This window comes from Phocoena phocoena, chromosome 9, assembly GCF_963924675.1.
Source record: "Phocoena phocoena chromosome 9, mPhoPho1.1, whole genome shotgun sequence".
In the NCBI taxonomy this organism is placed as follows: domain Eukaryota; kingdom Metazoa; phylum Chordata; class Mammalia; order Artiodactyla; family Phocoenidae; genus Phocoena; species Phocoena phocoena.
This window is the reverse complement of record NC_089227.1, coordinates 50,441,521-50,458,438: the sequence shown is the minus strand read 5'-3', so window position 1 is coordinate 50,458,438 and position 16,918 is coordinate 50,441,521. Positions and strand designations below refer to the sequence as shown.

Below are 16,918 nucleotides of genomic sequence, written 5' to 3'. Positions count from 1 at the left end.
TATTTAAGCTCTAGAACTTCCTGTCATTTCCTACTATTTGTTTTCTTAAATTTAAAAAGAGTGAGCTGCCTCATTCATGAAACTTCAAGAAACTAATGAGGATGTGTGTATTTGATTTTCTTCCAAATCATTGATCCGTTTGTTTTCTCCTTACTTTGCCAGATCTGAGTCCCCAGCTTCTGATTTTTTCAGGATCAAAAAAAAAAAATCTAACTGTAACAGTATATTGTGCCATTTTGCTATACCGCCTTTACTGTCTTTTCCTTTGCCCTCACTTCAAACTTAGTCCACCTTTTATTGTTAAAGTTTCTCCTCAGGCTTTATTACTGTCATCCTTGAACCTGTAATTGTAGGTAAGCTTGCATTTCTTCTAATGTTTTGAGGAATAAGTGCCATTTTTAGATAATTTCCTGAAAGTATCTCACTGAAGTAAGGTAGAATTCCTTTTTTTCTTACCATCACGTTTCTTTTTTTTAAATAAGCTTTCTCTCTTCACTTGATTAGAACTAATTTCACAAGCTATCTTATTGATCCTTCCTGTATCCTTCCATCACAGAGCCATTCACTTGAATGGTGCTGCATATCAGAAATCACTTAGGGAAACTTTCAGGGTACACAAATCCCTCTCAGCACCTGGTATTCTCACCTCTGTTCTGGGCTGGTGGAATCTGTAGGCTGCAAAGCTTTCCAAGTGACTCTACTAAAGGTCCCCAATTTCCTCCCATCCCTGTGGTATTTAGAAGCATTGTATTATTATATGTATCGATATAACCATTTGTGGAAAGAAAAACATAATCCATGAAAGTTTTTTAGGTCATCTTATCTTACATATAAATGTTAAGTCAGTACTGTGTAAACTTGTTTTCTTTATTAGGTTTTGGTGTGGCTGTGCCATTAGAGCTTGTAATTCAACATTATTCAAAAATGTATTGTTGCTCCTCCTAGCTAGAGAAACTGTTAGTCTTAAGAGAACTTTTTTAAAAGGTTTGGTGAAAGCAATATTATTTCTCTTCTACTAGTACTGCTTAGATGTATCAACTCAGAAAACGTTGCTGTAGTGGGAGACAATAGCGCTATCCTTATCAAAAATAAAATTAGCATAGCGTCTAAAAATCCTTTTTGAAATGAGGATAGATATATTATTAACATGCTTACATTTTTTAACATTACAGTTTTTGCTTATTATATTTCCAGGTTGAACAGTTAACAAATCATCTGAAAGAAAAAACAGACAAGTGCAGTGAGCTTTTGCTCTCTAAAGAGCAGCTTCAGAGGGATATACAGGAGCGTAATGAAGAAATTGAGAAACTGGAGTTCAGAGTAAGGGAATTGGAGCAAGCCTTACTCATGAGTACGGACAGTTTTCAAAAGGTGTGACATTTTCTTTTGGTTAATTTTATCAAGTGTTTTAGTACGGATTACTCTTAGTTACATGAACATCAGTTTTTGTTTTTAATTTTTTGCGGTACGCGGGCCTCTCACTGTCGTGGCTTCTCCCGTTGCGGAGCACAGGTTCCGGACGTGCAGGCTCAGTAGTTGTGGCTCATGGGGCTAGCTACTCCGCAGCATGTGGGATCCTCCCGGACCAGGGCACAAACCCGTGTCCCCTGCATCGGCAGGCGGACTCTCAACCACGGTGCCACCAGGGAAGCCCCGAACATCAGTTTAATTAAAAAAATCACTGATGGTGCTTTGTTGATATTATTGCATAGTGTATATATCTTGATGTCTTCATTGACATCATAACCATTTCTGTTTATTCTTATCTCCAAATGTTCCTTGCATATGAGTCCTGATAAAGAAAGATTAATTAAACCAGAAGAATTAACTGCCCTTTTAACCAGCAGTAAGTTTGTGATTCTAAAATAATAGCAAAGTGAAAAAGCTGTAAGCACCAGTTTAGGCTGATGCTTTACCCCAAACTAAGAAGCAATGAGATCTGTTCCTGTTATGCTACAGAAAGCAAAGATGAATGAAAGAAGAGCAGGATAAGGAAATTGGGAGGGGAGCAGTTGAGGGGATAGCCTTCATTTTGTCTGAGAAATGAATTTTAAGATTGTCAAGCAATTCCTGTCTTAATTTGTATAAAATGCATTCAAGACTGAATGTTGTAACTTTTGATCATTCACTAATGTAGATTATCTACTTTTAATTAGAGAAATAGAATTGCTACTTCTCCAATTAAAATAGATAGTCAGGATTTAATGTCTAAAATTTTGAGAAAATTCTTATATATTTAAAGGTAGAGGACCGAAGACAGTTTGGATCTGTAGAAGCTAAAGCGGAATTGTCTCTAGAAATACAATTGCAGGCTGAGCGAGATGCCATAGACAGAAAGGAAAAAGAGGTAAGTTTATTTTTAATGACAAAGTGTGGCTTGAATTATTTTAGAAAATATCATTTGATTAGAATGAAGTTTATGGTCTAAAACTAAAGTTTAGAGTTTCTTAGCTTATTGCCTAAGTTGAACTTGGAAGACAGTAAACATTTGAACAAATAAACTGGAATGAAGAAGAGGGGACAAGTAAAAACGCTTGGACACGGGAGGAAGTTTTGAGGACAGAAAAGGTGGCTGGTTTGGTAGGTATGAATTCAGTGAAGAGGAGAGTCCAGAGAGATAGTAGGGCTTGGGCCCAAGGCAGTATCTTCCTCTTGACCTTACCATAGGCTTTGAATTACTGCTACTTTGCTGTGGGTTTTGGTTTTTTTTTAAGTTGTATTGCCCTGGGAGATAACAGTGCCTTTTTACAGTATGCTAAACATGTTCTTAAAAGATTAATAATAAAGTAATTCTATAAAGTTCTTTTATGTTTTTCTACTCCCTCCCTTTCCAAAAAAAAAAAAAAACCAGAAAATGCACTTTTAAAACAGCAGTAATTTCCAGTTCCTAATTATGTAAACCTTTGTCTACCATTAGTTTTTCTAAAGCATATTGTACTCTGTGTCGTATAGCTATATCATATTTTAAATGTTTCAGAATTTTTAATTACGTTTTTATCTCTTTGCATATAATTTTCTCAGGACATTTGATGTATTTTAAGAAATATTTATTGAATGTAAACAGTATATTAATGAGTGCTTTGAAAAATAGAAGAATGATTTAGATGTCAGCTAAAACTATAGCTTGGAGAGCTTGTAGTTTGGAGGAGAAAAAGTCATCTATATAAATGACTAATGGAAATGATCATTTCCATGAGAATGGTTATCTTCTCATTTTCACATAGTACTGACTAATGTTTATCTAAGAGATTCGTATTTATTTTGTTTTTTGGCTTTTATGTGAGAGACAGAGAACATTTTTGTTGATAACGTAACCACTTCTGTGTGTTTCGGAAAGAATTAACATTTAAAGATTTACCTTACACTAAATAATCAAATAAATTGTCTGCTTTCTAAAAAGATGGAACTCCAAAACTGGTCGCAAAGGCAATGATAATTGATTATGGATAACTGATTAAGTTTACTAATTTTATATTTTTATTGTCATTTGAATTTTATTTAACGCTACTTAACACCTTAATTTCTTGAAGTAAGTATCCAATAACTGCCTCCCATTTACTTAAACTCATAGTTGTTGGAACTACAAGAGGCCTTAGAGAGCTTCTGTCAACCAGCTCCCAGTTTTTACAGATGAAACAGAGGCAGCCATGTTGAATGAGTAAAGAATTAAACTGATGGCTAATGTTGGTCTACTAATACTTGTCACTGTTATTCACGTTTGAATAACAGTGACAAGTATTCTGTCAGAACCCACTCACTCAGTAACTGGAGACTGAAAGATAGGAATGTAAAATTGAAACATATATCTTTTAATGCAAATAACTTCTTAAGCATTCTCTCCTGTACTAGGCAAATGTTTTCAGATATCTGATAGTATAAACATAAGATGTCTATGTGTCATTATATCTGAGATACTTCCTACTACTCTCATAGCCTGTTTGTGTAAAACTTTGTTTTAAAGTTCATTACAGTATTTAGAAATTCAAAATGAATAGAAAGAGAAGAAAACCTTAGAAGATAGGAATTTCAGGATGTATGAGAGAAGGAGAATAATGTGGAGAGAAACAGAAGGAAGAATTTCTTTAAGAAAAAGATGCCTTCAGTTAGGTTTTAGCTCTGTGAAGGTGGTTTTAGCTCTTTATTGAGTTAAAGAGATCTAGCTTACAAATGGCAATAGTAAATAATAATAGTTAACTTTGTTGAAGTCTGTGCTAGAAAGTGCTAAGTATTTTAAACATCTTATGTCATTAACCCTTGCAGTCTCCCTGAGGATAGGTTCTATTGATATTTCCACTTTATACATGAGTAAACCAGATCTTAAGAGAGGTTAAGGAACTTGCTCATAGTCACACAGTAAGTGGTTAAACAAGAATTCCTCCTCGATTTCTCTGATTCTGGAGCCCTGTGATGCTATACTGCCAAAACATCCGGGCATGTTTTGCGCTGTTGGTGAGAAGTATTATAGACTGTCATTCAACATTTATTGAACTCCTGTGTGTAGAACACCACTGTCCAATTGTAAAACCAGTACCGATCTTCAAGGAATCTCCTATCTAACTAGGATATGTATACACTCATATACATACATACACACACATACACACACACACACACACACACACACACACACACACATTTGAAAGAGAAGAATACTTAAAACACAAATACGTGCAAATTAATGTAATCCAAACAGTCTAGATATCATTTGGTAGCTAAATAGAACAAGGTTAAACCAGAAAGCTACCATTCTATTTTTAGACCTTAATAATATTTTTCTGGTTTTTGGTTGTCATAGACTCAGTAATAAGACAGCCAGGGACTGCAACTGAAGTCTGGCTGAGTAAGAGAAGAGAATGCCTTACAGTGTCATTTTGGGAATTGAAGTCTCTGTTTTGATGCCTCAAGTTCAGCTACTTATGATGGGAATGTTAGTGCTTTAGACCAGTGCTTCTCAAACTTTAATGTGCATATGAATCCCGTGGGGATCTTGTTAAAATGAAGAATCTGATTCAGTAGGTCTGGGGTGGGGCTTGAGAATCTGTGCTTCTAACATGTTCCCAGGTGAGGCCACTTCTGCTCCAGGGACCACTCTTTGAATATTAAGGCTAAGAATTTGACCATAAACTGTTTTATCAAAAAAGAAAATAAGTATCAGGTGAGGCAGGGGAAGGGCAGTAATTTTGAACTTAAATATCTATGTATATGTTGAAATAATACCTTGTCATCAAAAGTAGTCATAGAAGATAGGGATAAGTGTAAATACCATTATATTAGGTAACTTTGAAGAAGATATAGTCATCACAATTTTCAGCAAACTAACCTGATAATTATATATGCACAACTACTAACTATATTTAAGGTGTGCCTACTGAGTTTAATATCAGTGTTAAAGAAAATTATTTAAATATGTCTTAGACATTAATTATTAGAAGCAGGATAAATGATAGTTAAGAATGTAAGCTTCCAGAGGTAAACTCCTGAGGTTCAAAAACTGGCTTCCACATACTAGCCTTGTGACTGCAGGTCAAGGTGCTCCTCTCTCAGTGACCCCCTTCCTCATCTCTGAAATGGAGATAATCCTAGTAAAGATCTCATAAAGTTGTTACAGGGTTTTTTAAAAAATAATACATATAAAGCATCTTATGCAGTGCCTAACAGTAAAATGTCTATAAATGATGGCTATTGACATGTCATCATATCAGTATGATTTCTATTAATGAAATATTAGGCTAAATGATTCTGAAGGTCTTTGTCTTGCTAATGCTAAGATATGATTCTGATTACATATTGGTATGTAATCAGAATATGCCCCCTTTCAAGTTCTAAGGTAATAAATGATTTATACGTACTTTCTGAGCCAGCTGCCACTAAATGCTGCTCTTATGTCTTAGGTTGCTTTTAATGCAGCAGTTTTGATCATAGGTAAATACACATTGAAAATCCATTCATTAAAAATGTATTAAGAAGCTACAAAGCATTGAGCTAAATGACTGTTCCTCTCCTCAACCAAACCCAAATATTAAACCAAACTCTTAATATTCATCATTAGTTTCAGTCTCTACATAGCCATCAAAGAGCAGTTGCTTTACCATTAGTGGTAATCTGTGCTCAGAAATGAGCTGAATTTCAGTTGTCCTACATATAGGAACACTCTAATTTTCTCCTAAAATGGTTTTACTAACTTACTCTTTAAGTTTCTGTTATTTCAGACCTAAAGGTCTCTTGCTCTTAGCATCTACCTCTGCTTCCTTCTGCTCAAATAAGGCATGTGGCTGCCAAACCTTTCATTGGGTTAAGTATTAATATGGACTAAATTGAGCTAATCTCACTTGGTGGCTAAAAAACTGACCTAATTCTACAGCTTTCTTGAGCATTTTTAATAGCAATTAATTTAACATAAAATAAGATCTAAAATGTGGACTGTTTTCCTTCCTCCCATGACTCTTTTATGCTTTATCAGAGGATAATTTTAGGTAGGAAATGGCTCCTTGTATCCTTCCTCTGAAGGTCTCGTCTTTGCTTTGGGCAGGATGGTTTAAAGGTGTTTAGTTTGAAAATGTCTAGAAACCACACAGTTACATCTGGCTTAGAGAAACCCCTTTCCTTTATTCTCATGGCTCACGTGTTTTAAGCATATATACTATAGAGCCAATACAGCACTTTTCATTCTCTCTTGACAAATAAACATTTGTATGAACAGTTTTTTCTCTTTCCTTTTGATAATTTTGGTATCAAAGATCACAAACTTAGAAGAACAGTTAGAACAGTTCAGAGAAGAACTGGAAAATAAGAATGAAGAAGTCCAGCAACTACATATGCAATTAGAAATACAGAAAAAGGAATCTACTACCCGCCTACAAGAACTTGAACAAGAAAACAAATTATTTAAGGTAATTACTTAACGAAAACTTTGCCTCTAAATAATTCATTGTTTTTGTCTTGTGTAGTAGTTGTAGTATTAAGCATTTGCTAAATCCAGCCGCTAAATAATACTTAAAAGAGGAACATTAGCTGCAGATGGATTTGCATGGAATTTATCTTCAAGCCAACATAAACATTTGAATTCATCAGAAATGAAAAATTTTGGAGACCTTTATCAAAACATTTTAAGAATTATTGATTTACAATAATTATATAATAGCTCTGATTTTTTTTTCATTTGTATGTTTTAGATGCTATAGCTTGGTAAGAGTTAATTGACAGAATGTTCTGAAAATCACGTGTAATGCCCTATCCAACTGGGATGGTTATTTTTGTTCCTAGGATGAAATGGAGAAACTGGGATTTGCCATAAAGCAAGCTGATCCTATCTCTACCCAGGACCAACATGTACTATTTGGGAAATTTGCTCAAATAATGCAGGAAAAAGAGGTAGAAATTGACCAATTGAATGAGCAAATTACAAAACTTCAGCATCAACTTAAAATTACAACAGATAACAAGGTACACTAATTTAAAATTATTACATGAAATTATTTAAACTAGAATTTTTTTATTTTTTATTGAAGTATAGTTGATTTACAGTATTGTGTTTCAGGTGTACAGCAAAGTGATCTAGGTTTTTTTTTTTTCCAGATTATTTTCCATTATAGGTTATTACAAAATATTAAACAGAGTCCCTGTGTTATAAAGTAAATCTTTGTTCTTTATCTATTTTATGTATAGTAATTTGTGCTGCTATGAACATTGGGGTGCATGTATCTTTTCAAATTAGAGTTTTTGTCTTTTGTGGATACATGCCCGGGAGTAGGATTGCTGGATCATATAGTAGCTCTGTTTTCAGTTTTTTGAGGAACCTCCATACTGTTTTCCATAGTGGCTAAGCTAGAATTTTAAAGGGCAAGATGGTTATTTTTCAGTTTCTTTGTGAATGTAAAAACCAAGTAAAACTTTAATTCTCTTTTACCCATTAATTTTAATTTAATAAGACATACTGGTTTAACAAGGTATGTATATGTTTATTCCTTCCTAACATTGTCAAAGATTTTTGATGTTTTATAGGGAGTCTCTGGTGACTCAGATTTCATCATATGACTCTAACCAAATCTATTAAAAATTCTTCTATTTTGTGTGAGTTAAATAAGATAATGACATTTGAGCACTGTTTTAGACTTTTATTTCAGTACTTTATCCTGTTATAGACTGTTATATTTCAATACTGCATCCTTTTCAATTAGATTGTATTGATATTGACTATTTTACTTATAGGAAATCATCTATTAAATGCCTAAATTACTTTATGTTTAATGACTTTCTGAATGATGTTCTAAATAAGGTCCTTGTTTGATGTGATGGAGGACTGTTGGTCTATATTAAAATTAATTTAGGATGTCTGAGAAGTAAATTATTTTTGAGTGTGTGATCAACACTTTAAGATCCTGCCCTAAAATAAAATAAAATTCCCTAAATATAAATACATATTTATTGTATATGTTACTTTTTTGTTAACTAATAGGTTATTGAAGAAAAAAATGAACTAATAAGCGATCTTGAAACCCAGATAGAATGTTTGATGAGTGATCAAGAACGTGTGAAGAAAAATAGAGAAGAAGAAATTGAGCAGCTCAATGAAGTGATTGAAAAGCTTCAGCAGGAATTGGCAAATATTGAACAGAAGACATCGGTGGTTACTAATTCTCTCCCAGAAGAAGCAGATAGTTTAAAACATCAGTTGGATATAGTAATAGCTGAAAAACTGGCTTTGGAACAGCAAGTAGAAACCACTAATGAAGAAATGGCCTTGACAAAAAGTGTACTTAAAGAAACCAATTTAAAAATGAACCAGCTAACACAAGAATTATGTAGCTTAAAGAGAGAACGTGAAAATATGGAAGAAATCCATAGTATACCAGAGAAAAGTGTTAACATGGCTGTAGATGATCTGAGCAGAAACAAACCTGGACTAGAAGTAGTCCTTACTGAGGGTGCTCGTAAACCCCTAGAAAATCCGACTTACCTCAAATCTTTTGAAGAAAACAGCAAAGTTTCCATAAGCAGTTTGCAAACACAGGTGCTACAACTTGAGAGCACTGTGAGTGCAAAGGACTTAGAACTTACCCAATGTCATAGACAAATAAAGGACCTGCAGGAGCAAGGCCAGTCTGAAAAAGAAGCACTGAAAAAGAAGATGGCAAACCTGCAAAATATACTTGAGGAAAAGGTGGCTGCTGCTCTTGTGAGTCAGGTCCAACTCGAAGCAGTTAAAGAATATGCAAAATTCTGTCAAGATATACAAGCAGTTTCACCAGAACCTGGAGGAACAAATACACAGAATTTAAACCAACTAATGGAAAATGAGGTGGAGTCAAATGTGTCAGCACTGACCTTGAGAATATCAGAATTAGAAAGCCAGGTGGTTGAAATGCAGGTAGAAACTGCAGAAAAAAATGCTTTGGAAAAAGAAAAGAAGCTACTAGAACTACAGAAGCTATTGGAGGACAATGAGAAAAAACAGGGAAGCAAAGAAAGGAAAAGAAGCCCTCTAGGAGATTTTGAAGTTCTCAAGGTTAGTTTGTATTTGATTTTTTTCCACTTAAATACCCCAAGAAACTAACTCTCTTTTCCCTGTTCCTTAAACTTACTGCTGTTTTATTAAATACAGTGTTCTTTACATCTAGTGATTCATATATAAAGGGTTTTTATAAAAAATATTACCATTCCATACAGTCATTATTATCACCAGAACAATGGATACAAGCTATATTTTGTGGTCTTAAAATCACAGTATTTATTTCACTACCATAGTCATTAAGTAGAGCAGTCAGAAGAAACTTGGAAATGTTAAGTATAGCAAATGTCCTCTGGAACTTGTGTGGGTTTTTTCCTTTTTCCTCTAACATGCATGTTAAGTGGTCATCATTCCTTTTAAGTAATGAAAATGTCAAAATATATTAGTGTTCTAGTGAATTAATGTATGAGTCTTAAGTCATTCCCTTTTGCAGATTTTATACCTCATAATAGATTTCATCCTTTCACCCCTTTAAGTCTACTTATGTAAAGATCTGAAATCACAGTTATTTCTTAGCATAGGATAGGACAGGTGTGAAAGGACTTTAATTTTCAAATTCTCACTTTATATATTTATAATTTTGAGAAGTTAATGTATAGTCCTATCTGAACACCAGAAATTAACTGATATATTAGGATTCTATAAATATTTATTTTGCAAAGGATAACAATTCTTTCCATTTACTAGGCTTTTTCCTCCTAGCTCACTGGAACTATATAAATTACTGTAAATGATATTTAAAATAGTAATGTGATGGGACTTCCCTGGTGGTCCAATGGTTAAGAATCCGCCTTCCAATTCAGGGGACACGGGTTCGAACCCTGGTCGGGGAACCAAGATCCCACATGCCACAGGGCAGCTAAGCCTGCACGTCGCAACTACTGAGCACATGAGCCACAACTACAGGGCCCATGTGCTCTGGAGCCTGCACACTGCAACTACTGAGCCCATGTACCACAATTAGAGAGAAGCCCATGTGCCTCAACAAAAGATCCCGCATGCTGCAACGAAGATCCTGCCTGCCCCAGCTAAGACCCGACGCAGCCAAAAATAAATAAATAAATAAATAAATAAATATTTAAAAATAAATAAATAAAATAAAATAGTAATGTGACTTTCCATATATATAAAACTTCTAAAGTAACACGTGGTATCTTTTGAGGAAAGTGATATAAATATGAAACTTTTTTGAATGGGTAAACAAACTATTTTCATTAATTATAAAATTTTAGGATATGTTCTAATGACATGATTTACCTTTCATTCCCAGAAATATCATTCTTTTCTTACTGTCTCAAGAATATAAAATGGGGACTTCCCCCGTGGTCCAGTGGTAAAGAATCCACCTTCCAATGCAGGGGATGTGGGTTCAATCCCTGGTTGGGGAACTAAAATCGTACATGCCGTGAGGCGACTAAACCTGTGCACCACAACTACAGAGCCCACGCACCCTGGAGCCTGCACACCACAGCTAGAGAAGAGAAAAAAAGAAAAAAACTCGCACGCCACAACTAGAGAGAAGTCCGCATGCCGCACCGAAAGGTCCCGCGTGCCTCAGCGAAGATCCCGTGTGCCTCAGTGAAGACCTGATGCAGCCAAAAAAATAAAGAATATAAAATGATGGTTGTGAAGAGTTTCCCTATTTGTTGAAAGAACATGGATCATTTTAACCCCTTTTATCTGATAAGCAGTCTTTCCTGAAAAAGTTTTATTGGAATGCACAAGTACCTTGAACTTGGCTTTGTTTTTTGAAAATAATGTGTTCATGTTTTCCACTGCCATTTAGACAACTACTGAGTTGATTCATACCAGTGAAGAAAATGAATTTTTTGGTCGATTTGAGACACTTACAGCTGAGTCAGCAGCTACCAAAGAAGAACTTGCCAGTTATAAAGAGAAGGCAGAAAAACTTCAAGAAGAGCTTTTGGTAAAATAAGTAACATAGCTCCAATTTCTACCTATCTTAATTTTATTTCAAAGTGTATGTTCTCTTATATGAAAACAAACCCAGATCTATAACTTAACAGCTAGGAAAAAACTTTTGTAAATTTGATGAAAAGGTATTATATAATTTCATTACTGTCATCTTTCTTCTTTGGTTTTCCTTGGAATCTTTTTTAGGGGGATGCTTTTAATCTCTAGTCTGTTAATGAAAGAGGAGAAAGACATGTTAAAGAGTACTGTATATCCCCTGAGAACCAAAAGTAGAGGCTGATCAAATGATTTCACTTCTGTGGTAATCTGTGACTATACATATATGTGAATATAGATGAAAACTGTGTTTCTGAAATGTTTTTCCTGTTATTCTGAGGAAAATGAACATATTAGCGTGAATTACACTCTCCTCTCTACCCTAAATTCTACATGTGATATTTTTAACTGAATGTTCTACTGTTCTATTCATTATGTTTTAGGTAAAAGAAACAAATATGGCATTCCTCCAGAAAGACTTAAGCCAAGTTAGGGATCAACTCAAAAAGGCAGAAGAGAAATTATCCTACTTCTTAGAAAAAGAAGATAATACCAAGGTACAAGAAAACAGAAAGTTCTGCACGTTAGAGCCACTTCCTATAGAAGTGGGTAAAAGCTCTGCATCACAGACAGATGGTACTCTCAAGGTCAACAGCAGCAATCAGACTCCACAAATTCTTGTTAGAAATGCAGGAATCCAAATTGATTTACGGAGCGAATGTTCATCAGAGGAAGTCACTGAAGTAATTAATCAGTTTACTGAAAAAATTGAGCAGATGCAAGAACTACATGCTGCTGAGATTCTGGATATGGAATCCAGACATATTTCAGAAACTGAAACCTTAAAGAGAGATCACTATGTTGCTATTCAGTTACTGACAGAGGAATGTGGTACCTTGAAGTCAGTGATACAGTGTCTGAGATCTAAAGAGGTATTTGGTTTTCATAATGTGTTTTTTCAACATTCTATGATATTTTTCCCCAGAATTTTATGTTTTTAAAGAGACAAAGAAATTTGGGGCAGTCTCTTCTTTATGATAAAATTACAATTTAAAATCTTTGCATTGTGTAGAGTCAAATAATAACGTTCCACAAAGCTCCTGTGCAAATTTAGAACCCAATGTTATCATTCCTTAATTTATTAATGTCTCTTATTATTATGGTAATATCCATGAAGAAAAAAATTAAAGACTGACTGTAAACCATGGATATTTCATTTATTGTGAAAGGTGTGACATATTTAATTGTTTTTTTCTTTTTTGACAGCATTACAAAAGAATAAAACTATTCATTGGATCCTGTTTTTATTAAAGCAAAAAAATGTTATCTTTTGTTTTTTTTCTCTGATTAGGGCTCCTCAGTTCCTGAATTAACACATTCCGATGCTTACCAAAGTAGAGAAATATGTTCCAGTGGTAAGTTATATAAATTTCTAGAAGTTGTATAGTACTTGTTTAAAAAGAGTTTGTTTCTCTTTAATAGTCAATGGTTTTCTTTATTTTAGATTCTGGATCAGACTGGGGTCAGGGAATTTATCTTACACAAAGTCAGGGATTTGACACAGCATCAGAAGGCCGAGGCGAAGAAGGTGAAAGTTCAACAGATTCATTTCCAAAGAAAATAAAGGTACTAAAAGGCAGACATCTTTTAGTAAAACTTTCCATATTGAACATAGCAGTTTATTAGAAGTTAGTACAGAAGATCTATACTATAGTAAGATGTCTCTGAAGAGAGAATTGCATAGCTAGAAAGAACCTTGGGGCTCTAGTTTTATTTCTGTATTCTGCAGATAATAAAGTACAGTATATTTAATAGTTATTTGTATAAAGATTTTTTTTAATTTTCTATTCCTAATATTTTTGTTTGCCAAAATTATTAAAGCAGTCTCACAAAGACGAGAACTTATCTCCTACATATTTCTTTTGGTCAAATTAGTGTCTAATAATTAAATCCAGGAAGAGCACATTAGGTAAATGTGGAACTTAGAGATGAGAGCTACACAAAGTCATAGGCTGTCTTCTGGGATTGGCTTACCCCTCCATAGGAAGAAGACATTCAGTAATGGAGGCTGGTGTTTCCTTTCCGCAGTGGCTTTTCTAAATCAGTCTAACTGGGATAAAACTATGTTAAAATTTGTTTCTCTTTTCGTGTCTGACTTTGCAGTCTTTGAAAAAATGTCCTAATTCTGGCTTTTGGGTTATGGTTTCTAGGGATTACTGAGAGCTGTCCATAATGAAGGCATGCAGGTGCTCTCTCTTACTGAGTCTCCCTGTAGTGACGGAGAAGACCATTCTGTTCAGCAAGCTTCAGAATCTTGGCTAGAAGAGAGAAGAGCTTACCTCAGTACAATCTCATCTCTTAAGGATTTGATTACCAAAATGCAAATGCAAAGGGAAGCCAAGGTACTCAAAGAATATTACGCATCTAAAAAGCTTTATATGATTTTTATCAATAATAAGTCACTTTACAAAATAAATTGTTGTCTTTTATGATGTATTTTCACATGAATTTCTATATACTGTTTAAATGCCCCAAGTTGCACACTTGAAAATAAATCTGTATCCTTTTAGGCTTCTAATACTGATTTTGGTTAGTAGGCAGGTATCATTTTTAGAACAGTTCTTAAACATGCTTATTTGAAAACTAACTTTTGTTTTTTATAGGTTTATGATAGTTCTCAATCTCATGAGAGCTCCTCTGACTGGCGAGGTGAACTTCTGCTTGCTCTTCAGCAGGTTTTCTTAAAGGAGCACGGTATTTTACTAGCTGCATTTCAGACTGAGCTGACAGCTCTAGGTACTAGAGATGCAGTTGAATTATTAAACTGTTTGGAACAGAGAATACAAGAACAGGTATCAAAATGAAACTTTAAATCAAACTTTAAAACAAAGAATGCTTTTTAATAGTAATGAGAAAATGAGCTATTGATTAGTTTTAGAGTAAGTCTGAAGGTTAAAATTTTAACAGGAACCACTAAGAATATTTAGGAGAAAAATTATTACCTTAAATGTTTTGTCTTATGTTAGAAAATAAGCAAGACTAAAAATTAATGAGCTAATCATCCAACTTGGGAAGTTAGAAAAAGAGTAACAAAATAAGTCCAAAGAAAATAGAAGGAATAAAATACCATCAGTTCTCATTATTTGCAGTAGTTAGATTCCGTAAAGCTGCTGTGAATGTTGAGCTATTGCCACCAGGGGAAATAAGATGGGGGGGTGGGGGTTGGCTTCTGTGAGCACCTGGTGATGACATTTTTGTCAACCAGTCAATACAGAATCTTGTTTTATGTGTGTTTCTGTTTAAAGACACCCTATTTACTATGTATTGTTGACTCATTAACATTGAACTCATGGCCAACAGCATTATAACTTAAACCTAAACAAAGATTTTCTAACACATGCATTTTCTCTGTAATGTATCTTTCAGCCTTCTTATGCTTAGGCATACCAGATAGTACTTCATATCTATGCTTGGGGACCATTTTAAACAGCAAAATCACCAATAAAAAGCACAAAAGTATCAAAAATACAGCACTAAATAGATGGCAAACAGGACACTTGTTTATAGTATAAGAGATGAAAGAAGGCAGCAGAGTGTCACTTTGTTCGACTTCAGCTAGGAACATGCACATGTGGCAATTTCAATTTTTTGCTGTTGTGTGCACATGTAGGAGAGTAAACTTAAGAGCACCGCAAGTATTGAATTAAGGGTTACAGATAAATTTTAATGAGTAGGCAAATTCTTAAATATGTAATTCACAAATAATGAGGCTCAACTGTAATAAGGAAAAAAGAAATTAGTGAAATGCATACACTTGTACAGTAGAGAGCATAAACACGTTTGAAAGTTGATTCTTTGAAAGGTTAATAAAATAGAAACTTTTCTGGAGAATAGGTTAAGGAAAATGATAAAGCACACTTTTTTAAAAATTTAAAAACGGGATTATAACTAAAGATACGGCTGAGATATAAAAGTAATAGAATACTATGGATAATTTTACATCAATTCAAAAACTTTGGTGAAATGGGCAGATATTTGCTTATGAAAGCTCATTCAGATCCAGCATTCCACTCCTGGGTATATATCCAAAAAAACCCACTAATTCAGAAAGATACATGCACTCCAAAGTTCATAGCAGCATTATTTACAGTTACCAAGGTATGGAAGCAGCCTAAATGTCCATCAACAAATGAATAGTTAAAGGGGTGTGTGTGTGTGTGTGTGTGTGTGTGTGTGTGTGTGTGTGTGTGTGTATGTGTATGTATTTATGTATCTGTGCTCCCATTGTAAGATGATTGGAGAAATGCCCTGTCTTTTTATTAGAAAGCTAGTATAACCCTGTTACCAAAATCAGACAAAGATAATACAGGAAAGAAACTTCATGGGCCTATTTTATTCATGAACCATAGATGCAGAAATCCTAAACAAAATATTAACAAGCCAAATCCACCAATGCATATATTTTAGAGACACAGTCACCGTATACTTATCCAGGGATGCAAAGGTAGCATACCATTAAGTAAAATTCATGTGACTCATCACTTTAACAAATTAAAGGGTAAAAAACCCCAGTGATTATCTCAAGAGATACAGTGAACAAATGAATGAATGCATTTCATATTTTAAAACACCTTAAATAACAAACTAAAAATAAAAAGGAATTTCATGAACTATATAACAGGTATATCTTGCAAAAACTACAACAAGCATATCTGATAGTTAAATGTTAAAAACATTCCTTAACAAAGGGTTAAGTAGTTTGCTCAACCTTGTCCTAAAGATCTAGCTAGAAAAGAAAAGCAAGAGAAATTAAATAAGGGTAGGAATAGGGAAGACCCCTCATCCACTTATATAGAAAATCTACACATGTAGATTTTTTAAATCGATAGGAAAGTTTGGTTATGTTGTTGGATGTAGATCAAGATGTAAAAATCTTATTTCTCAACAACAAACAAAATGTAATTTTATGTATTTATTTACTTTTGGCCATGCCACACGGCATTTGGGATCATAGTTCCCGGACCAGGGATCAAACCCACACCCCCTGCAATGGAAGCATGGAGTCTTAACTGTTGGACCACCAGATAAGTCCAAAATTTAATTTTAAAAATAATTATTTACAGTGGCATTAAATGGACAAATTCCTAAAAGTATGCAAACTACTAAAACTAAGTCATGAAAAAATAGAAAATCTGAATGTATAACAAAGAGTTAAATTAGTAATTTTAAAACTTCTCACAAAGTAAAGTTCAATATCAGACAGCTTCACTAGTGAATCCTACCAAATGTTGAAAGAAGAATTAATACCAGTTCTTCACAAACTCTTGCAAAATAAAGAAGGGAACACTTCCCAGCTCATTTTATGAGGACAATATTGTTCCGATTCTAAAGCCAGACAGAAATACCACAAGAAAATAAATCTACAGACCAAATATCTAA

General features: G+C 34.1%; 1 protein-coding gene across 2 annotated transcripts in view; it reads left to right on the top strand.

Moving 5' to 3' along the window:
- AKAP9 (A-kinase anchoring protein 9) overlaps positions 1-16,918 on the top strand; it is a 149,008-nt gene that overhangs the window by 114,467 nt on the left and 17,623 nt on the right. For both annotated transcript variants that reach the window (XM_065884369.1, XM_065884370.1), the window contains 11 exons: positions 1,195-1,371; positions 2,243-2,347; positions 6,738-6,890; positions 7,264-7,443; positions 8,456-9,505; positions 11,295-11,435; positions 11,923-12,411; positions 12,831-12,894; positions 12,984-13,105; positions 13,690-13,881; positions 14,143-14,331. In XM_065884369.1, coding sequence (XP_065740441.1) covers positions 1,195-1,371; positions 2,243-2,347; positions 6,738-6,890; positions 7,264-7,443; positions 8,456-9,505; positions 11,295-11,435; positions 11,923-12,411; positions 12,831-12,894; positions 12,984-13,105; positions 13,690-13,881; positions 14,143-14,331 — 2,862 coding nt within the window. The remainder of the gene's footprint in view (positions 1-1,194; positions 1,372-2,242; positions 2,348-6,737; positions 6,891-7,263; positions 7,444-8,455; positions 9,506-11,294; positions 11,436-11,922; positions 12,412-12,830; positions 12,895-12,983; positions 13,106-13,689; positions 13,882-14,142; positions 14,332-16,918) is intronic.